We start from the raw sequence: 24522 nt of genomic DNA on the forward strand, positions 1-24522 counted from the left end.
AGCGAGGAGGGGGAGGTTTTATCTCAGTCCCTGAATTTATTTTAAAGTTCTTACGAAGAAAGGCTCATATATCTGTATGAATCGCCTCTGCAAAAGTTTATTCATCAGATTTTGAAAAAAGAAAAAAAAATCTTGAAACCAAGTCATAAACGTTAGAATCTCAGATTCTGAATAAAAGAAAAATAAATCCCTCCTCTAGGATTAACTGCAGCCTATTATCTCAAAATTTGGGAAATGAGAGTTACAACCCTTCGGATTTAAATTATCCAGTGATTTCCACAGTGTTCAGAATGAAAATACCCGCCATAACCCCAAAGGATCCTAGGTTGTGGCTCCGACCTACTGCTCCCATCTCAGCCCCACTGTGTGCCAGCAGAAAGTCCAGCTCGCCCTCACCCTCAGCCCCACTGTGCGCAGGCTGCTCCCACTGCCTGCGAAGGGCTGGACCTTCAGGTCTCAATCTAAACATATCTCCTCAAGGAAAGCCTTCTTGGCTGCCTTATCTTTTAATTTTGTAAGGAAAATGAGTAACTAAGGTTTATTGAAATAAACCTTCGAAGGTAAATGAAGGTAACGAAGATTTATTGAGTATCTAAGAGTTACTCGGCAACCCTTCACATGATTTCCATTTACTCTTCACAATAAACCTCAGAGATGGGTGCTATTCTTACAGATGAGGAACTGACTCAGAGATTAAACAGCTGGTCCAAAGTCACACAGGTAATATATAACAAAGATTCGAGCCCAAATTTGTCTAATCCCAAACCCACTATATTTCTGCTCCACAATATTGTCTCTCGTTCAAACAGAAACTATCTCACTAGGAGGAAATGCTTAATTAAATACAACGCTACAAAAAGGAGAATAGTTTACATAAAGATTTATAAACTGACAGCCTGGATAATTAATTCTGTATTCAGAACTCTCACTTGGTATCTGTATTTCTTTTATGTGAGCAATCAGCTAACCAGAATCATTAAAGGAACAATGGCTATCCTTCTAAGACTTGAGAGCTCGTATAATATACTTAAAATGCTGCTCTCTCTCCTCCATGCTTTATATACTTGGTATAATAGGTAGATCAGGCAGTTAAATAACAGAATTTCTGTAATTTATGCTGAGGTGTTCAACTAATACATACTCAGGAATAGCAGATTTCTTGGTTGCTTTTTTTAATGAAGAGACGAGGTTTTTTAACATTCTCTAATTAAGGTGAATAAACTGAAATAATACTGAGGTAACACTGATTTGAAAAAGCAACTCACAAGCACTTTATTAATATATATATTTTACTTTGGTTTCTCGTTGTTTCTATATGTACCTAACTTCCCCAACTAGGACTACCTAACTTCCCCAACTAGGACTATAACTGTAGAGGGCAGGGCCTTTAACCTATCCAAGTCTGTGACACCTTGTAGTGGAAGGACTCAATGTATTTTTTAAATGCCTATTATTAGAAAAAGAAACCAATTTTATTTTATATCCCCTGCTCACTTTTAAAATAGGTCCACAAACTTTTCAGCATTTCTTCCATTAAAATATGAATCCTAATTCTCTCCTGTTAAGGGTGGTTGGGCGTCATGACTCCCTTTTAAGGAAAAGAAGAAGGTGGAAGTAACCTCATATAATTTCCAAGACTACGTCGTGAAAGGCGCTGCTCCTCCCTTCTTGCTCCCTCTTTTGGATCACTCTCTCTAGGGGACACGAGCAGCTATGTCCCGAGAACACTCCAACAGCTCTACAGAGAGGTCCACGTGGCTGAGGACTGAGGCTTCCTGCTCACAGCCAGTGTGAAAGTGAAGTCTAACAACAGTCCTGAGTGCGCATCATCCTGCCCCAAACACGCCTTCAGATGGATGACCGTGGCCTGGCTGACATGATGGCTGCAATGTTATGACACCCTGAACCAGAAAAACCCTACTAAGTGGCTCCTGAAATTCTGCCCCACACAACTGTGAGACAACACATGTTCACTGTTGTTTTAAACTGCTAAATTTGAGGGGTTTGTTATATAGCAATAGATAAAGAATTAAGAAATCTCTCAATTATTAAATTCCACACAATATTTCTTAAAACATCTGCCTCAAACTTTTTCCTTCCCAGCACTCATCAAAATCTTGGGGAGCAAGGTAGCTATTTATTTATAAAGCCCCCGCGCCCCGCCAGGCTTTTGTACACCTCTCCCTGATTTGACAATCATTGATAAAGAACATAATGATCTGAAAATAAATGGAGTGCCCTTTAAGTGTTGAATACAGTAAGAAAGATAAGGGGCTTCGCCTGACTTAGACGGCACCCAGGCTCCGCTAGGACCCCTGGCTGGCATGACTTACGTACACCTTACAGGACTGCCCTACGCTCTTTCGCAAAAGTCCTATTGACAGGCTCTCATAGGGGGCAGGACAAGAGCCCTACCCAGAACTTGTATGGAAACTCGAATACACTAAAGAGCCTAATTACATATAAGACAAATTTTCAAAATGTTTTAGACAGTAAGTTATAGAGCAACTTAAATTACTATCCCTTCCCCCAAACGTGTCTCCATCCAAAAAGGAAGGGGAAACAGCCAAGAACATGGAGCTGTTTTCTGGTGGCACTTTTTTAGATTAAGTGAATAATCTTCTGTACACATGCCACATTCAAGTCTGTCCTGCTGTTCAGAGGGTTGACAGGTTTACTGGTGGCTGATATAATGAGACCAAAGTGATTATGAAAAGGCAGATGACAGGTGTTTTGTTTCATGTCATTTAGACCGTGCCCCCCCCCCAAAAAAGGGCAAAGTCCTTAGGAAAGTTTACTAAGGAGCTGGAAGGTGAGGAAGAGAAGGGTCACAGTAAGAGGAAGATGACAAATGAAGCATTGAGCTCTAACAAACGCCAAATTATACCAAATTACATTCTTAACTCGTGGATTTCACTTTCCCACCCCAAACTCTTATAAAATATCATAAATTTCCAAATTCCAAAAAAGTAAATAAAAGTAACATAAAAGTCGTACATAGTTATAGCATTTATCCTCTAAACCTCGAGAAAAATTCATCCTGCTGTTCAAATTCTATCTCCAAGTTAAACACCAGAGAGATAGCTCCCCCCTTTACACAGGCATCATTCATCAGTTCATCACTGGGGAACTGCTTCTATTATAGTACTGAACTATTACTTAAAGTTATTATTTCTCTTTTCCTAAGCACCTATCTACATTGCGAAAATAACGCTCATCGCAAAAATTTTCAGAATCCAAAAATTCATTCTCCCATATCCAGATCTTAGTTCTATTCACCAGAAGTAATGGTCCTCAGGTTTCTTGTGTATCCAATTAGAAATTATTGTGTATTCAATTAGAAATTATTTACTTTTCATATGCTTGTATTCTGTTTACTTCTGAAGGGAAGGGCCATGTTTTATATTTATCTGTATCGCACCTGGCACCTTGCATATAGCAGAAAATAAATATTTGTGGATTTATTGTGGCTGCAAAGTACCTGCTGTTTATTTGTTCCTGGAATTAACAACTCCAATAAACAAAGTTTGCTTGCTTGCATACTTTTCATAGAACCTGAAATAAATCTACTAAACTCATGTCACAGTGTCAACAGGATAACTGGAACTAAAAACATAAGCTATACATTTAAATACAACAGTAAAGTATTTGATCCTTCTGGAAAACAATCTTAAGTGTCCCAGGTGGTATCTTATCACAGTAACACTGATTATCTGGAAATAAGTTATCTAGTAATTTACATTATCCTCACTTATGACCTATTCACTTTTAGATTACAAACAACACTAACAAACTTGCTTATCTGATCTTCAAGCCTACAGAAGATCAGAAAGAAATAAAGTATAGAGTGATGAAAACTGGTATGCTACACTGAGCGTAGGATGTCAGTTTTAAAAAGCCTCCAAATGAAGAGACAGAGACTAGAAAAGCAGATATAAAGTCTCAAGAAAAGAACGGTTTGGTCGGCATTTTTATATAGGGATAAGCAGTCTCACCACGTCGAAACCCACTGAGGGCATTCTAGTAGCATGTCATCACTGATTTTTATAAATAAGTTGAGGTAATGCGGCATTAGTGGCTAAGAGTTCAGGCTCTGTGGTCTGAATGCCCAGAAGTCACTGTAGCATTCTGCCACTCATAAGTCATGTGATCTTGGAAAAATTAAAATTAGTTTACTTCCCTGCGGATAACTCACCTAATCCTTAGTCTAAAGATACTAATATCTAATTTGTGGACAGATAAGGAAATAAAATTAAATTTCAGTTTAATGCCCAGTTTCTGGAAAAACCATCACCACTACTGCTCCCAACAGTTATAAAGAGAATGTTAAATTAAGTTCAGTGTATACTTTCCAAGAGGTAAAAAAAACAAACTTGAATATTCCCATCCAAGGAGCTTGCCATAAAAGGGTCTTGGCACTTAATGGGTTATGCTCTAATTATCTGGAAATTTAATGATATAGATTCATCACGTAGCCTGACAAAAAATACTATTTGCAATTTGCTTTTAAGTGTAAAAATAGGAAAAAAGGGAAGAAGGAATCTATGACAGGTAAAGCAAAGTCAGAAGACCAAGATTAATATTTGATTATATCTGCCCAATAAGGTGAAGGAAAAAATCTTTAGCCTTGAGGTTTTTTCCTGCAAAGGTAACATCCAAAAACTGGAACTAACTCTGATGTACTGGATGCGACATTTGGCTTCTTTATATCTTCCATATGAAAAACTGTTCAAGTCAATATACACTGCAGTCAAGACAGTGTTCAAGATTAGACTTATACAAAATATACAAAAAAAAAAATTCTCACACAAGGAGGCAATGTGGTTGAAGGTACATTACATTTCCTCTGTAACCTTGAGTTTCATTTATATCCTCTATGTAGTTCAAATGAAGTTCCAAAAAGATGTGCTCTTCCCAAATAATCCACCCTTGAAATTTTAAAAATCAGAGAAAGCACTATTAATGACAGAAACGAATGCTGTATCATGATTACTTGCTACCTGGAGATGGAAAGAGTTAGTGCTGTTTTTGTTATTCCCACAGGGAAAAAAGGGGACCACCGCTTCTTTATGCCTTTAAATGCTTCCGATTCGGAAGAGAAGCATTTCTCATGCTGCCTAATTCTTAAAAGGCTGTATATGTCACTAAAACTCAACAATTCAAAGCCAAGAGAAAACACTGAGCTTAAACATACTTAAATACACTCTAATTGAATACTGGAGAGCAGTGGTTGTTAGAAGGAAAGTCACTTTAAAAAATATAACCTTTGATAAGACCACTATACCCTGCTATCTGTGACACATCTGGAAATAAAATTAACCAAAGAAGAGTAGACTCAATGTATAATCTACAGGTCATACATGACTGAGGAGAAAAGTAGCCATTAAATGAAGGACCGAAGAATGAAAACCAGTCCTAATTCTCTAGCTGCTCTAAGTGGATGCTTGCTTCTCCTGCACTGAAGACTGGGCCTCAAATGAGTCAGTTTAACTCAGAGTCATGAGGAGGCAGACTGCATATGACAGCATGCTGTGTAATGTATGACACATCCTATTTCTGAGCACAGACATAAAGCATTAAACAATGTTAACAAAAGTCATTATGGATGACTGAATGAATGGAAATGTTCCCTTCTTCTCTTCCCTCCCCACAGCATCTCCCATGGATTATGAAGAACAACTTTCAAAAGGTAATACAAGTAGAAATCCCTTTAAGAGGCAGTTGGGTCATAAAATATACTTACTCTTGAAGGTTTCCCACATTTTTATTTAAGATTTCGATTGAATTTTAATAAACTATTCAACATGACTACCTGCACATGGCTAATTTTTTTTAAGTGAACAAAAAAGTCTGTCCTAAAAGAATGGTGTTACTTTCCATCTTACTCACGTAGAGTATACAAGCACAGTGCATTGCCCGTCCCAGTTGGTTAATAATATCATGTGGCAGTACTGCTGGATTACAGAATTTTGATCCTATCACGCTATGTCAACCTAGTGAACTAATTGAACTCGTCCTTCTACTGAGAGCACTTATTTACAGTCTACAACCTTTAAAATTATATATTTTGTATCTCTGCATGTGTTTGAGACTTACTGCATCGACCAGTCTAGGGGTTATTTGAGAGCAGGAACCAATGTCTTCTGCTTTCAAGTACAGAGTACAAGTTAAAAGCAGAAGATCTGGAGCCATACCACCTGGGTCAAATGGAAGCTCCATCATTAGCTTTGTGACCTTGACCAAGATATTTACCTTCCTATGACTCAGTTTTCTCATCTGCAAAATGAGGATTACAGGATATGATTGTAAAAATCACAGAAGTAATAAATTCTGAGTGCCTGAAGAAGTGTCTGGCACATAATAATCACCATAAAATTTTAGTTATTATAATTATCTGAATCCCCTATAATACTTAGCACCAAGCCGTAGTCCTTTACATGTTCAAGTATCTGCCAACTGGCTAAAACATGTACAACCATATCAACAATATAATTTCCTTCATCACCACCATGATAATTTATGAACGATGAAATGTCTACTGTTCAAGAATGCCTTCCTTAATTGGAAATAGTCTAACATATAGCCTCACATATCCCTACTTTCCAATCTACTGTTAGAGTACTTTTCATACATAGTTTCTAAAAGCAAACTACTATGATATAAAACTTTAAATATGTTAGATTTTTTGCTGTAGTAGAGAGACTGCCCTGAACCCAATCCAACAGCTCTGTGGCTCTAACTCACAAGACAATACAGTCCAAAGAACTTAAATTCACGAGATGTTTGTGTCAGCAAACATTTACACCATGGGTGGGAGGAGAGGTGTGAGAAAAGTAACTGGTAATAATCTAGAATCACAGACTTCTAAAAACTAGAGTAAGATGATGCTGCCACGAAAAGGATGCAGATGTGTATGCCGGAGAGTTTGAAGAGAAGGAATTAGAAAAATAACTCCTAAAGCACTAAACGGATTCTTCAGTTGTTTGTTCTAACCTGCTCGACAGTCCCAGCTACTAAGTATGAGAGAGCAGGAAAGCTGAGGCAGTCCAATTTTAGGCTGGTTAGAATATCACAAACGTTATTAGAATATACAAAAGTTTACTGTTCTTCTTTTGAAAAATAATTTAAGTTCTTAATTTCAAAAACAAAACAAAATATAATACTTTTAGAGACATTTTTAATACGGTTAAAAAAATTGTGTTAAAACCACAATGAGATACCACTTCGCACACATTAGAAGGCTGTTATCAAACAAAACAAAACAACAAAGAACAAATAACAAGTGTTGCGAAGGAGGTGGAAAATTGGAATCCTTGTGCATTACTGGTGAGAATGTAAAATGGACAGATAAATGGATACACAAAATGTGGTACATATATACACTAGAATATTGCTGTTTTAAAAGGGAAGCACATTCTGACACATACTCTATGAACACATTTCTATGACGTGCTGGAAAAGTAAAAGTACAGGAACAGAAATCAGATCAGTGGTTGCCAAGAGCTGGGAGTGGGAAGGGGGACTGAATATAGAGGACATGAGGCTACCTTCTGGGATGATGCAAATATTCTCTACCTTGCCTGTGAAGGAAATTTACAGTAAGGTTTTCATATTTTAAATCAAGGCCAATTTTGGAAAATTTGTAGAACAGCATGAGTGAGAGAGTATCATGAAGTAGGGACCGGACGGCAAGTTGAAAGCTCAGCTTACCTGTATTTATTTCTTCAGCCCGACAGGAACTAAAATGTAATCTTTAGAAGCCTTATAGTACTTTCTAGCTGCTGAAACAACCATTAGATGATCAAAGCCCTGAATTATAAAATTCAAGTCAAGTTGCATCCTCAGGAGAAACCAACAGATAAAATTAACACTATAATTACATGTTAGCTTTGTATTATATCTCTAAAAATCTAATTCTTCCCCTATCCCCCAGATGATAATTTTTTTTTCAGTTTTATTGTGATACAATTGACATCCATCACTGTGTAAGTTTAAGGCATACAGCATAGTTAATTCTTCAATTGAAAATAGATATCTTTTTCTTCCCTGCCTTCACAGATATCTTGATTTAATCATCCTGAACAGGAGAACAGTATGTATAACATGTTGAATCTTCTGAAAATGGAGATCTCAAACTTTAATGTGCATCCAAATTACCTGTGTGCTTGTTAAAATTTAAATCCTAGGCATAGTTCGCAGAGATTTTGATTGGTGGGAGATCAGGGTAGAAAAGAGTCCAGGGATCTGCACTTTTAACAAGCATTTGCAGAGATTCAGATGGTCTGAGGGACTCATTTTTAATAATAAGGGACAAAAGGTTGAATTTGGCACCAATGTTATATGTGATCACAAAATCTAGGATTCTTTATCCACATCCTTGGTATTTATTACCACAAGCCTCTGGTCAACTTGACTATGACCTAAAGATAAAATTAACTTTTAAATAATACACAATTAAATGGTCCAGAGTAGTGTGTAAGCAAGGAAATGGAAATTAGATACTACAGATCCATTTTATGAATAGCTGGGCTAAAAAATCTGACAAATCGGTATCGCTCATTCTTCCCTTGTGCAAAAACTACTTATCCCGGTTATAATTGTATATATTATAATGTATGCCAAAATATAAATAGAACTTCACTGATCATAAAAATTCTAGCTCTCCAATATAGGTTTTTCATGCACCACAAAGATACTTCTTTCTGACAGTAGTACAGTCAGTTCAGGAGTCATTGGTTTTGATTCATTTTCTTCCTGGATGCACATTAAGATGACGTGCTAGGACACAAACAGATAAGTGACTTCTCGTGTCATTTTTGACACCCAATCATTTTGACTGCATTCCTACTACAGTCTTCATTCCTGAAGACCTGAAAATATCATTTAAACAAGCAGCATGTCAATTTTGTTTTCCTCCATTTTTGACTTAAGCACAGTTAAAGCAGACAGCATCATTTTCTTTTTGACTCAAAGTGTCTCCCAAAATACTTAATTTTTTCAACTCTGATGTTGGCTTTACAAAACAAATGAGCAGTCTCATACCTGTCTAGACAATGATAGCATTGCTGATAAAGCACACTAATTTTGTCACAGTCACCTACAATTCCAAAACCATTCAGTTGAACACTTCATGAGTCTCAAGCTGGTGGCGCATCATTGATTTTTCTTAGCAGGTAACAACAGGAGTCAGTTCCACGGATTCTATGCTCCTTTGAAAAGACTCAGGGTGCCCTTTGTCTTCAAGGTACAGAATACCATAAATAAAAATGAGGCAGTCCTAGAGCCAGGCTTAGCTTTTAAAGAAAATCTATCTCCAAAAAGCTTCCAAAGAACCCCAGAAATGAAAAACAGTATCAGGAACACTAAAACCAAAAATGAGATGAAGTTAGTGAAAAATGCTATAAGATAAAAAAGCAGGGCTGGGTGTTTTGTTTCTTCTTTTGTTTTGTTTTAAGCCACGCACAGAGAAATAGGCAGAGAGAAGCCTACGGTTTGGGGGAAAGAGTATAATGACAACAAATGAGAGAAAGCAGAACTACTTGATTTCTATTAGTACAAAGTAGATGGAACGCTGGATTTGAGTCTCTAACTCTGAGCAAGTCACAACCTGCTTTAAACTCAGTTTCTTCATTTCTACCTTATCTATTCACAAAGTGGCTATGAGGAACATAGAAGGAAATGTATATCATACATGCATGCCAAAAGCTACACATTTTTAAAAAGGTACATTAAGAGGAAATTGGAAAAAAGAGATTAAAATTTTATTCACAAAATTTCTGAAGGTGACCTAAAGAACATGTTGTACTGATTTTCATAAAGCAGTTACGGGTAGGTCTCAGAAACTGGAAACCAGTAAGTCTGATGACACCTGAAAAACTTGAAAATGTATTATAAATAACAGGTGATTTACGAAAAGATGGGGAGAGGAGGTTACTGGAATCCTGCTCTGAGTCTCTGTAACACATTAAAAGAACCTGAAAGACTCATATTCCAGATCTTAATTGAGCTTTATTTATAAGATCTTGCTATTTGCTTCACTCAAGGTATATTTTATTTTTAAATATATATAAGTTTATTTTAAAATACAATTACTTGGAAGACACATGTAAGGGCTTTTTTAACTAAAATATGAAAACATCATACAATGTTAAACAAAATGGGTTAGAGTTCATCTCGAAACCTGACCTGAGATGGTAACCCCAAAAGCTACTCAAGTCAAAACTTCACAAAGATTACTATTTATTGCAGCATCATTTACTTAATTACTCAAAGATTTCCAGTTAACTCTGTTAGAGAAAGTTAAAGAGAATATCAGGAGGACATAGTACACTTAAATGTTTATGGTTCCTAATAACAAATATACTGTATTAAATCATCTTTAAAGATGAATTGATCAGAATGTAAAACTGTAACTCACTTTCCATTGCTAACTTGCCCACAGTTCAAAAGAATCACAGATCTTGAAAAACTACAATCTATTAGTAGGAAAGAAGTTAGATTTCAGAGCTGATTCACACAGGTTACTATGTATGAAACATGCTTTAAGTGTCTGAGACCTTGAAATATGAACCTGAGAATAAGTTTAAATTATGAAGCATGTTCACCATAAGGATAACCAGGTTCAAGAGAAACTAAGAGGAAAGCAAACCAAGCCCACCAAGAAGCCATGGTCCTGCGCTTTTAGAGAAAAATATGTGAACTCTACAAATATCCTAAAATGTGAGGTGACTAAGCTGTGATCAATGTTTGGGCTTACCTGGTTTTACGAAAGTGGATTCTCTTTTCAGAATTACTGATATTAAAGTGGAGAGACGCTTGAAACATAAATAGTAGAGTAAATAAAGCAATACCTCAAATGAATACAACTCACGGTTCTTAAGATTGTACGGACTCTTAATTTTGGCATTCTTACTGACTGGATTAAACATAAATAATGAGCCTAGAATGTCATGATTTTATAGGAAAAAACTATTTTTATATTTTGTATTACTGCTAAAAATACATAATTAGATAGCTAACAGACTTTAACTTTTTAAAATATAGACGTATTCACACCACTCACCCACCTACAGCTGTCTCATGTTGTCTACAGTTAATCAAACTTGGACAACTCTACAAAGGTGTTCAATAACATCATAACATCCAAAGCATATGCAGCAGATCAAATGTCACTATTTTATAGTTATGGTGCTATATAAAACACTTATGTAAACTACAGCTTCAAGGTTTAAATTAACAAACACCACACTGAATGCTTTTCATAATAAGAATTTGAATTGTTTATCTGTGAGAAGCCAAATTATGTGGTACTTAAGAGTACAGAGAGTGAATTGCCTGGACTCTTATCCCACATCAGCCACTTATTTGCTGTATAACACTGCACAAATTCCTTTACACCTCTATGCCCCTCATTCCTCAACTATGAAATGAGAATTATAATAGTATTTACCTCATGGGGTAGTTATGAAGATTAAATAAATTAATAGCATAAACCACCTCGAACTGTGCCTGGTTAATAGTAAGCACCCAAAAAGTTTTACTGTCATTACTGTTATTATAATTACGCTCATGATTGTAACCATTAGAATTAAGATTACTATATAGGGTAATTAACATTACCACTGACAATTTGAAAAACACAAATACATCTACTAAGAATATAAAAGAAGAACTTGAACAGACATTTCTACAAAGAAAATATACAAATGGCCATTAAGTACATGAAAAGGTGCTCAACGTCACCAATTGTTAGGGAAATGGACATCAAAATCACAATGAGATATCACTTCATACCAACTAGAACCATTATAATAAAAAAGAATGGAAAATAAGCATGGGCAAGAATGTGGAGAAATTGGAAATCTTGTGCATTGCTGGTGGGAATGTAAAAAGGTACAGATGCTGTGGAGTTTGGCCATTTCTCACACGGTTAAACGTGGAACTACCATCAGACCTGGCACCTCCTCTTCAAGGCAGATGTCCAAAAGAACTGACGGCAAGGTCACGTTTGCACATCGTGTTCAGCAGCATTATTCACAATAACCGAAAGGTGGACACAACCCGGTGTCCATCAACATATTAAAGGATAAACAAAATGTGATATATACACACGAGGGAATATTATTCAGCCTTAAAAAATGAAATTTTGATATAAGCTACAAGGATATATGCTACCTTGTGCTTTGTGAAATAAGACAGAAACAGGACAAATATTGTATGATTCCACTTTGTAAATCTTTGTAAAACATAATTTTATATAATATGCTCACAAGCAAATGTAATAATATCACTGGGTATATAAGGGAAATACTATCATTGCCAGTTCAACTACAGGAAAAGAAAGATTATCGGCCAACAGACTTTATAAAATAAAGCCTCTCTTAGGTTGACACTTTGGCAAGACAATCAAGGTGTACGCCAAAAACCTTAAGTGCAAATAACTAAAAATCTCTTAAACTGATTTAGAGTGCACTGAGGACTTTCTGACCTGAACAAAACAGCAAGAAATACGGCCACGCCAAATCATCTGGAGTATCTTTTTGATTTTAATGGGAATCACCACACATGATACTATTTTTCCTTAACCATGTTATCAAGCTAGATTCAAAATAAGTACACAAATCTTTGTTCTGTAAAAAGGAAAAATGCTATAAAGTCTTCATGAGATGAGAAAACACTAAATAAAGGCTGTCATTTTTTAGATACTTGAGACACGCCTTTTGTTAGCTGGCAGCCATGGTACTGGCCATCTTTTCAAGGTCTGTTGATAGAGACTAATCACCAATCACTTGGACAAAAAAGGCTCATCTCTAAACAGGAACGTACTCTAGAAAGGCTTTGTGTTTCCTCACTCAGGGGCTTTCATAAAATTTACAAATAATAGAAAACTGCATAGTCAAGCCTAAGAGAAATACGGGAGCAAAATAGTTATATATTATATTCTGCCCAAATTTAATTCAAACAAAATTTCCTACAAATCTCCACAGTATTAATTATTAGATTCTTCCTTTCACTCTCATACTGCTCTACATCATTTCAAAAAACGAAACTACTTTGTTCCTTTCTAAGTCTGCTACTTTGTGATGTAGCAAGGCATGCTCATGGGTGTATATTATATACTATACAAAACTGGCCTCAGCGGTCCCCAGCCTCTATGGCACCAGGGACCGGTGCTTCTCTGATGATCTGAGGCGGAGCTGAGGCGGTGATGCTAGCGCTGGGGAGCGGCTGCAGATACAGATGCAGCTTTGCTCACTTGCCTGCTGCTCACCTCCTGCTGTGCAGCCCTGTTCCTAACAGGCCACAGACTGGTACTGGTCCATAGCATGAGGGTTAGGGACCCCTGAGCAAACTGATTAAAAAAAAAAAAAAATGAGGCATGATTTCAACTATATAGCACTCTGAAAAAGGCAAAGCTATGGAAGCAGTAAAAATTATCAGTGGTTACCAATGGGTGGGGAGTAGGGGTTACGGAGAGATGGACTCAGCACAGAAGACTTTTAGAGCAGTGAAAATGCCCTCTCTGAGATACTATAATGTCATTACACATTTGTCCAAACCCAGTAATGCAAAATAGCAAGAGCAAACCCAGTGTAAATTGCAGACTTTGTGTGATAATGACATGTTAATTAGGTTCATCAATTGTAATAAATGTGCCACTCTGGACAGACTGACGAAAACGGGGGAGGCTGTGCGTGTGTGGACACAGCTGGCGTGTGGGAAATCTCTGAACCTGCCTCTCGACTTTGCCGTGAATCTAAATCTGCTCCAAAAATACAAAGTCCTTTAAAAACAAAATGTGGTTAACTGGTTAATGATCTATATAAACCATGATTTCTCAGAGGACAATTCCTATTCCTGCCCTTTTTTCAGAATGTTTAAAAGTACTGTTGTTGAGGGGAGGGAGAAGAGAGGAGATAGACGGGGGAAAATTTTTTAAATAATTTCTTCAATTAAATAAATTTAAAAAAATAAAAACAAATAAATAATAAAATCATTGTTGTCATGACCATTAGTTCTTGTTGCCATTTTTTGAATTTGGCTTTGCCTGACATCATAATAAACTTCCCTAGAACATACCTAATCCCATGCTAAAAACTCAGATATCAGCACAGTACTATTTAAGGTACACATCTCAGTTGTTCATCAAGCTAAAATTAAGGGAACCTATATTCAAATCATGTTCAGAAGAACTGTCATGAATGTCAATTCCTTCTTAATATGCTGAGAAACAAAGAGTTCTAGAAACAGGATATGAACAGCTGAGATGAAAGCCACCAACTATGTTCTTAGGGTATCTAAAACATTACGTGTCTCTTGTCAGGTTATTTCAGTTGGAGTGTCTAATACAGTATAAATAAGGCCATGGTGTTGGATTTGACCTTTAGCAGGCCAACTGCTTTGACCCTACTATACTCATGCCCTTCTCTTATTCACTTGGAAATATGCCATTAACCAAAAAGAAGTACCCTGGCAAAACAACTCAGTTTTTGATGGGCAGTCTTACAAGCATAAAAACTCAGGACATTTAATATGTGCTAAATAATGTTTAAAGCACTACATGAAATCTACCTAAAATACTTCAATATGCTGAAAGTAGCAGCACAGAAGCAGGACCTGAAATTACAAACCATACTTTCATATAATTCGTAGCAGGAACTGCTTTCCAGGAAGGTCACACTAAACTGGCACTAAGTCTCAGGCCTTCAGAAACATACTCCTCTGGGAACTCAGCCTAAGAAAAAAATTCAGAATCAATTCAAACACTTGCACACAAAGATAATCAGTAGACTATTAATACAAAAATTTTGAAAAATGTTGATGCCTAAAGTAAGATAACGGTTGGATAAGTCATGTTAGTCATTAACGAATTATATTTTCATATTATAAAGCCATTGTAATAAAGCAGTGTGATACTGGCATATGACAGACCAATAGAACAGAGCAGAAAGTCTTGAAATAAACCAAAATACAAATGGCAATCTAGTTAAGGATAGAGGAGTCATCTTAAATCAGTAGGGGAAAGATAAATTATCCAACAAATGATGTCAGGACAACTAGAAAGCCATCTTTCTAAACATGAAGTTGGATCCATATCTTGTACCTTACTCCAGGATGAATTTCAAATGGAGCAAAGATTTAAATGCAAAGAGTGAAAATGAAGAAATGCCAGACAAACCATGGGAGCGTTATTTTATAACCTCAGATGAGGAAAGGCCATCCTAACTATGACGTAAAGCCAAAAGGCTGTAGCAGACTGATACATTCAACTGCATAAAAATAATTTCTTCATAGAGGCAAAAAAAAAGGGGGGGGGCAAAGGAAAATAGTGGCAACTTATGGCAGATAAAGGGTCCTTTATTTAAGATAGCAAGAGTTCCTACAAATCACTAAGGAAGAGACCCAACCTATTAACATTGGGTAAAAGATGTGTATAGTTCACAGAAAATGATTTATTTAAATAGCTTTTTAAGATATTCAATCACATGTAACACAGGAAATATAAAAAATTAAAATTAAACTATTTTTCACCTTTTAGATTTTCAGATTCAAAGTCTTGATAATTCCCTATGTGTGAGAGAGACACTCTCTCACACTGCTGGTGAAATGTAAATAGGTAAAACTGAGAAGAGGAATTTGGGAATATAATTCTATGATTTTTTTTCTTATAGATATATACAAGCAAAATGGCTTACATTCAAGATTCACTGCCTTATTGCTTGTACCAGCAAAACTTGGGGAATGGTTAAATAAATTATGACTCATCCAGGCATTATGTAGCCATAAGAGGAATGAGGAATTGCTTTATACATTGATAGGAAAATATATCCAAGATATATTAATATATTAATATCTTGTGTGAGAAGGGGGGATACAAAAGAGGAATGATACAAGGTGTAGATCAGTTCCTATAATGAGTTATCATTTGCGTCCAAAAGGAGAAAAAAAGCAGTTGCACAGTAAAAGTTATGGTGATATCGATTCAGATGAAAGCAACTAACAACTGGCCCCAGACACCCAGAACTCCCAGCCAACCCCCTTTCCGGGCCTGCTCCAGTCATTTCATTAACCTTGCAAAAACCACATTATTATTTTTTTAAACTACATTTCTTGGACCCTACCATTGGAAGAGTTTTTACTTATCTATTTATCTGCTTCTATGTACAAGGACTAAGTATGGAAGGGTATGCAAGAACATTAACCATTTATTGATTACGTGGAAGGGACAATGATTGCCTGTTAGATGGCAAGTAAGGGGTGAGGGAGGAGGGGTGACAGAGACCTCAGCGAGACCCTTTTATACCCTTTGAATTTTGAAAGAAGAAAATATATCACCTATTTTTAAAACAGAATTTAAAAACAAAAATACATCTGAAAAATTTTTTAAAATTTTCAAAAACATAAGAAAATAGTTAAGAAAAAGGCAGGAGACAAAATATATGTAATATGATTGAAAACATGCACAAAGAAGTACATTTGTACACAGAACACGATAAAATATTAAAAGAACAGTTATCTCTGAGAGGTGGAACCACAGTAATTTTAATTATCTTTGGATTTTTTATAAGGTAGTTTTTAATGATATGAATTAGAGGTTAGACATTAAAAAGGTAAAAAGTTATTAGGTATTATCTAGGGTTCTAAGCATCATAAATGAAACATTCAAATTTCTCAAAATATCACTTCCAATCTCAGAATACAGAATTTATGGATAAAGAATTGAGGAAAGCAGAGATGAAAATATCTAATCTGTCCTCTAGTCTACTTCTTAAGGATCACTATGAGATTATTGTCATCCTCCTACTTTCTGGATGTTTTGCCCATTTTTGTTTTCTGTTACCTAGGTAATGGTACTTCCAGCATTTCCCTTAAAGACTGTGAAACTGACAATCTGGTATTTCTCACTGTTGAGTGTGCCTGACCTCCAGCTCTAAAAGGCCATCTCCCTAAGGGAAGCAGTAAGATCTAGAAGCTAAAACAGGAGGCTGAGGAATCTGAGGTTAAGAGTTCTAATCCCAACAAACTGTGGACTTTGTCTCCAATTTTGGGAATAAGTTGCACTTCCTGAACCAGTTTCCTTAATGAGGAAACAAAGGATTGTTTTAAAAAGTATTCAGGATGATCAACTTTACAGTTTCTTTTCAACTTTCCACACTATTCTGAATTTTGTTTTCTTGCATTGTGTTAAATATTTTCCTCTCTAAGTTTTCAGTCTCCCAAACAGTATCAACATGATTTAACAATCTCTTAGACTCCTAAGAGGGGTCAGGGGTACTTTTAAAAAGCCTACTAAAAATGACACCATGTGAACAGAATTTTAGCAATATTGAAGACAATTTACAGAGGACTATGGATGCAATCAACATCTAAATGAGACCCTTACGAGCAAAGTAGACACAGTCAAGTAATCAATGTAACCAACACTTGGTAAGGTGAAACTCAGACTCCCAACATCTGAACCCTGCTGTAAGGATAAGAGGATAACTTCTGTATCACAGTCTAGGGAATAAAGTTTTGTCATGCCTTCAAGGGCTCATTTTTTACTTCTTCTGTTTATAGTATATCCACTAATACCACTGCGCTGGGCTTCAGGACATCTTTTTGTATTCCCTACTATTTCCATGTCATGTACTTCTCGATGACTGCCTTCTCACTAGAAAATCAGCTACATTAAATTGGTAAAGGATACTCTACCCACAGGTCTTAAGAAACACTTGATAGCCTTTAGAAAGAAAGGTGTTTTTACAAACACCAGAGAACAATTATCCCACGGCCAAGACAGGGTGAAGCAATTTCAGCGGTGCCCTCAGCGCACTTCGAACTCCTCCCGGTTAACAAGACCCAACACCTCCCTGGTTACTTAAAAGTTATTCCAATAGGGAGGGACAAGGGAGCAGACAGCTAAATTTTTTCTGGATTAACTCAGTCATTAGTTGAATGCTTTTTTGTGGTTCGCCTACTTAAAAGGTGATCAAATCACCCTGTGCTACTGAAGAGAGTAATGTGCAAAGAATAAGGCCATAAAGTCTCTGCCTCACCTCACCTCATTCTTCTAATGAAACAAAGCATTAGAAACCCCTGCGCTGCCACCATTTCCTTAGCAATCTCAGTAAAGCCCACTTTCTTAGTCACATGAATCCCTTTTCTTCTTAGTAAATCGGAGAAATTAATTTCATTCGACAAGACACAACTATACATCATTTTTTAAAGCATATGTACTGAATTCTATCCAAAATAAATAAATAAATAAAGGCAATACTTATAAACGAACTATTCTCATATAAATAGGGGCATTCTAGAATTTCACGTTATCTATATCAGAAAATGTGTACAGGTCCTCAATTCTATACTGCAATTCCTAAATCCGAAAAGCTCTGCAAACCCTTTTTTCATAACTTCTTTGGCAGCAAAATCTGACCTGCTCTAACATAACACTATTTATAGTCTTAGCAGAAATAGTAACAGGACTGACTCCTAGATGTTGTTCCAGACTCCAGTAAGAGGTTAATGTCACTGTATATATACCATATTTTCTAAAAAAAAAAAAAAAAAAAAAAAAAAAAAAAATTGAATTCTATAAAACTCTAGTCTAAATGGTCTTGGAAAAGAGATTGTGGATGTATAGTTCCAGTCTTTGAAAATGAAATGGCAATAAAGCAACATGATAAGGGAAAGAAAATTACTAAGATACTATAAAGGAAATTGTCCTTCTGTAAACACCACTAGAACACAAGGTTAAAAGGAGATATACAAATTATCTCTCATAGGAAGAAAAAAGGGGGCTATCTGAAATCACTATAATTTAAAATAAACAGTGTAAAAGTTCAGTTAACAGTAGTTGAGGAAATTAAAACACTTAAGTAACATGAACGTTGTTTGGAATGTATTGGGTACACATTCACTGACTTTCTTCTAGCAAGCAACCAGCTAGAGCACACAAAACTTTGTTTTGCTTGAACACTATCATGCGTTTATAGATTAAAACAAAACAGGAATTGTGGGGTACATATTTAAGACATATAAGAATGAGTGATTTGCTAAGAATATTAAAAGTTAATTATGTTAAGAACATTCTGGTAAGGCCAGTTAGTCACATCTAATTCATACTGGACCAAAATGAAACAACTTCCTAGACTTGTTACTGCTTGCAACATTTTACGTAAATATAGAGATACAGTATCTAAAAATACAATAAAAGACATCTCATCCTTTGTCTTAATTGGTGAAGCATGAGTAATGTTATTGACTACAACAGATAAGACTTCTGCCCCCATCAACTCATATGCGGTTCATGATAAATTCTTCCTAAATTCCCATTGTCACACTTCTGGAATTATGTGGCATTTGATGCAGTATAATTAATTTCCTTTTTTCTTCTGCTTGCTGATAGTACTAGCCTTAAGAAATTTTCCAGCAGGTCCCTATCAGGCATCAATGAACAATGAGCTGTATATTAGCTTAATGGTTAAACAATAATGTTGCTATTTTATTAATTGAATATTTTAGATAAATCCTGCTGATATTATTAAAATTAAAAACTATATGATTTCTTGGTGATCACTTTATTGTGGTAACTATATTTCCCCTCTAACTATCCAAGAGCACATACACTTGCAGACCTGTTGTACTGATGGGTGCTCCAACAGAGGCACCTCTAGGGATTGGTAACTTAAATTTCTTCCAAAGGATGTCCCACACTCGCCATCCATTCATGGTAAAGTAGTTAATTTTAATGTTCTCATTGTTTACCAGAAAGCACAGACAGTGAGGCTGGCTTTGCCGCTCCCGTTTCCTTTTGCTAGGCTGCTGAGCTTTTTCAGCCAATTGACTTCGCTTGGAGGCTATAAATATCTGAAAAATGTTCTGCATTTGATGCTCTTGGATTCTGCATCCATATTTAGCTGTTTGTGGCATGCCTTTGTTTAAGCTACTCTACCACCCATACAATCAGTCAGGTTGAGATTGGGATGGTCAAAGTAGAGACAGATCAACATTCAACAGACATTGACTTACTGTGAGCAAGGTACCAATCTGCTAGACATGGTGACAATGAAGGGGGTGGCAAGACAGGAATACAAAGATAAACTAAACAGACTCCCTGGTGTCAAAAATTTTATAGTCTTGACAGGGCGCGGGCACAATTATTGTAATAAGGGAATAAAAGAAATGAAACATTATACAACTGAAAGAAAATGGATAGGGCAGCATAAACACTCTCTCTTAGATGTGTCTCAAAGATGTGCATTTCTTTGTGTTCTAAATATAGATCCACCCATTATAAAGCTCTGAACATTCCAGAAAAGTTTTCTAAAACACAAAGTTCTGGAGAGAGACAGACAGACAGACAGAGGTATCAATCAAAGATCCAGACCTGTCGATAGCAAACTCAAAACAGTGCCCAGTCTTCTAAAAGTTTCTGTTCAGATGTTCTGGGGAATGGGGTGTATTTTTGTTGTTGCTGTTTGTTTGCATACTGATTTCGAACGTAAGTGTGCTGCAGAGGATGTGAACCATTGCCAAAAGCCAAAAGTACTTAATACATCTCCTTATTTTTCACCCTACCTTAAAACCCACATGGCTATTTTAGGTTAGGTCTCAAAACTGAATGAGCTAGACCTGAGCAAGATCCTCATCCCCACCTTCCTATCTTGTGAAAACATTCCAAACAAATTTATATCTGCCCTCAACATTCCTTCTTCCAAAACTCAGTTCACTGACCTTTTGATGAAAGTGCTCCCCAGAACACCCTGACAATCATGATTTAAATGCATTAAGGGTTTGCTTGGTGCCTGGCCTTGAGAGTCAGGCTGGAATCACAAGGCCAAGTTGTAGGTAAAATAATAGGGCAGGCCATAGAATCAGACAACTCTAAAGCTAAAATGGACCATAGATACCAATTACTCAAGATTCCATATTTTATGTAGAAACCTAGACCCGCAGAGTTAAAATTACTTGCCCAAAGTTAGACAACCAATTTGTGGCAAAGCCAGAATGAAAACCCAGGTTCTCACCCCCCAGTGGCATAATCTGGACTAGGTTTCCCAGTGTCTGGATTTCTTTAAAAAACATTACACTCATCAAAGTCTCTTTAAATTGTATAGAAGAACTCAGATATTCTAAAACAATCAGGATTTTGAATACCCCAAAACAATCAAGTAAACAAGAAAACCAAAACAAACTAGTGTTTCCCAAATTGACTGTCTACAGTCCATTATTTTTATTTCAAAGCTCTTCAAAGAGTTATACAATAGGCAACTTAAAAGCTACCGAGGAACATAGAAAAGCCAAGAGTCATTAAGACAGTTTTGGAATATTTACATCAAACTAAAGACAACAAAGTAGTATCCAGAATGAGCTGCTCTAGAGGCAGGAAAGTAGCAGTTCTAAACAGCACATAAAAATGACTTTTGGTTAATTTATAGGGAAGACAAAAAAGTTACAATGCAGTAGAAAGTCTGCAACTTCACACTGAAACACATACTGCACGTGTGTGTGAGAGTATATATATATGTATGTATGTATGTGTACACATACACATACACATACATACATACATATATTTAAAAATACACGTACACACACACCTCTCATAAATCTTGCCTTAGGAATGGACAACAAAAATAAGCACATATTTTTTATTGGTTAAATGCAAAGAATGATAGTTAACCTATGTTTAGAAAACCCAGAGAATAGTTTTGGAAACTGATATGCTGAAATATTATATATACCTATTCTTGCAGTAACACATAGTCTTATCTCTGACTTCATTAAAACAAACGAATGGTATGCCAAAGAAGTCTGGAAGGACAGAATGGGAAAATGTCCTAACTACAATATATACTCTAATTCAAGCTCACTTTCAGATTCTCATCAACCCTGCTATAAACTATCGGCTAAGTGGGATTAACAGGTGGATGGAAAATCAGGCACTAAAGTTTTTAATCTGCTGAGAATGAACTGGGTGACCTTGCATGATCTTCCACTTCTCTGCTTTAATTATCTCAGTTAATCAGAATAACATCAAGAAACATATAAACATGAACCAAAATACAAAATGGTACATACATACATCCTTAAGAATTGGTCATAAGAACTGGATTTTTAGAACTGAAAAGGTGAGTAAAAAATTATTTAATCCAATCCACTCATTTTACAGATGAGAAAAAAGAAGTTAAAAAAGGTGACCTGATCTGCCCCAAGTCACACAGCCAGCCACATTAGCGGCAGAAATGAGACACAAACTCAAATCTCTGAACTCCTAGTTCTGATTTTTCTGATAACGATAGATATGAAGTCTTGAAATCAACTGAACTAACTAGAGAGACAACTAAGTCTTGGTCACTCTTGAACAAACATACCCCATTCAGAAGAATGAAGAAACATAATGTCTCCATCACCGTAGGCCTAGATGCACATGACTGCAGGATAACATCTTTAAGACTGTGTTTGATCCCAGGTGCTTCAAATTTGCCTTCTTAGACTAAGCCAGATTACTAACGTCTTTTGCATTCATGTGAGCTAAGTGATAAACATCTTGACATTCCAATATTTTGGAAAGCCACCGTTGAGTCCTGAATGCCAGGATATAAGTCCTCGGGCTGTGAGTTTTCAAAAACCAGCATGGTTTTCATGCTGCCACAAGGCTCACCCTAATAGGATCCCATCGTTCAGTTTTAATTAAAGAGGTGGTTACTAGGAATGCAGAAAGGGAAAGTTTTAATGTGTTCATCACTTTTAACTTGCTGAGTAGCAACCCAGTCACTTTACAAAGAGAACCAGAAACAATAGTGCAATCTGAAATAACCCACACCCCTCAGGCTCAGCGGTTGTCTTTGGCGACTGAGGTTCAGAAAGAGCTTATATAGTCTGTTCCCACCAAATACATACTTTTGGTTTATTTTATTATATTATTATCCCACGCTCTAACCTTCTTCATAATGTCTTGGTTTCCAGCAGCCCTACCTCAATCAAGAGAAAGAAACGAAAACTCTGTTCCCTTGATTTCATGGCGTGTTCCATCAGACGTTCTTGAAGACCGCTTGACAGTTCCCTGTAACCGCCTAAGAATTAAGTCTGCGTAGCTCAACTCTACCTGAAACTTACTGCAGGCTCCTGAAAGGGTCCAAAGACCGCACTGAGTCGCATCTCTCCCCAAGTGCGAGTCTGGAGAACTTGTCAGAAACGCGTCCAAGAAGAGAAAGAGATGCGGGAAACTGACGCGAGATGCAGGGGGACTGAGAACGTAGGGAATGAATTAAAGCCCGGGCAAAGGAAGTCCGCCCCGGCCTCTGGGACGGCCCCGCGGTCCTTACCGTACACCCGGACCCAGCCCTGCTGCTGGCACACCGACTCCAGAAGAATGCGGTCCAGCATGCCACCGGCCACGGCGCCGCTGACGGGGACGACGACGTCCAGGTCCTCCGGGGGCAGCGGCGAGTCGGACTCCAGGCGCGGGAACATCTCCGGCCAGGACAGCGCCTCCACGGCTCCTCCGGACGACGGGGAGAGCTCCATGGTGGCCCGGGGGGGCGCGGACGCGGCTCAGCCCCGGCCCCGCCGCCCACTGCCGGCGGCTCGCGCGCTGCAGCCCACCTGCGGCCGGCGGGCGGCACCCGCGGCGCGAGGCGGGTCCAGCGTGGCCGCGGCCGCCGCGGCGTCCGGGCTCAGGTGCGGGTCGCTCCCGGGGGAGCGCGAGGGAGGCGCCGGGAGGCGCGGCTCGCCCGCCCGCTCCGAGCCGCCTCCCCGAGCCGCTGCCGGCGGCGTCCGTCGCAGCGCGCGCCGGGCACGCAGCGGGGTGGCGCGGCTGGGCGGGGGGCGTCGCCGCCAGGGGCCGCCCCCTCCGACCGGCCGGCTCCCGCGCCGCCGCCTCAGGGGCTCCGAGCGCCCGCTGCCTCAGCCTCGGGGGGCCGCTGGCCCCGGGCTCTCGCGCCCCCCGCCCTCAGCCCCCCGCCCCACGGACGCGCCGGCCCGCCCCCGCACTCCCAGGCCACGGCTCCCGCCGCGGCTCCGGCCCCGCCGCCGATCCCACAAGCCCGGCAGCCGCGGCGGTGGCGGCGGCCGGCGGCATCCCAGGGTGATAGGCCGGAGCAATCGCAGGCCGAGCGCCCGGCCGCGTGTGCAGTCGAGCCGCGAAGCGGAGGAGGGACGGGCACCGAAGGCAGGAGAAGCCGCGCGCCGAGTCATCCACCCGGCCCCGCCCGCCGCGCTCGCTTCCCCGCCGCCCCGCAGGGCGCCGCCCGGGGCCCGGGGCTGCCGCTGGAAGCGCAGACGGCGCGAGGAGGCGGGGAGGAAGAGGGCTGCGGGAAATTTAAAAAGAAAGGGGAAGCGCTTCCGCGCCCCCTCTTCCCACCGTTTTCCTTGGGCGTACTTATGTATGTGCTTGTGTTTGATTACGTGCTTATTTATTCGGGCCGATATTTCTTATGGGACGAGGAGATCGGAGAGGCTGCTTTATTTCACAGTCGCCCTGAGGGCAACGCCTCCTTCCTTCCCAGAGAGGAGAGTTGGCAGCGGGCTCTGGGG

The 24522-nt window shown here is 38.5% G+C and overlaps 1 protein-coding gene across 3 annotated transcripts in view; it reads right to left on the minus strand.

Moving 5' to 3' along the window:
- Positions 1–23606, minus strand: part of RASAL2 (RAS protein activator like 2) — a 237070-nt gene extending 213464 nt beyond the window's left edge. The window contains exon 1 of one of the 3 annotated variants that reach the window (XM_016141221.2): positions 23313–23606. In XM_016141221.2, coding sequence (XP_015996707.2) covers positions 23313–23514 — 202 coding nt within the window. In that variant the 5' untranslated portion in view covers positions 23515–23606. The remainder of the gene's footprint in view (positions 1–23312) is intronic. The other 2 variants (XM_016141222.2, XM_016141223.2) reach the window with 2 other exon arrangements.
- Positions 23607–24522: the final 916 nt, after the last annotated feature.

This window comes from Rousettus aegyptiacus, unplaced genomic scaffold, assembly GCF_014176215.1.
Source record: "Rousettus aegyptiacus isolate mRouAeg1 unplaced genomic scaffold, mRouAeg1.p scaffold_m13_p_17, whole genome shotgun sequence".
NCBI classification, from domain to species: domain Eukaryota; kingdom Metazoa; phylum Chordata; class Mammalia; order Chiroptera; family Pteropodidae; genus Rousettus; species Rousettus aegyptiacus.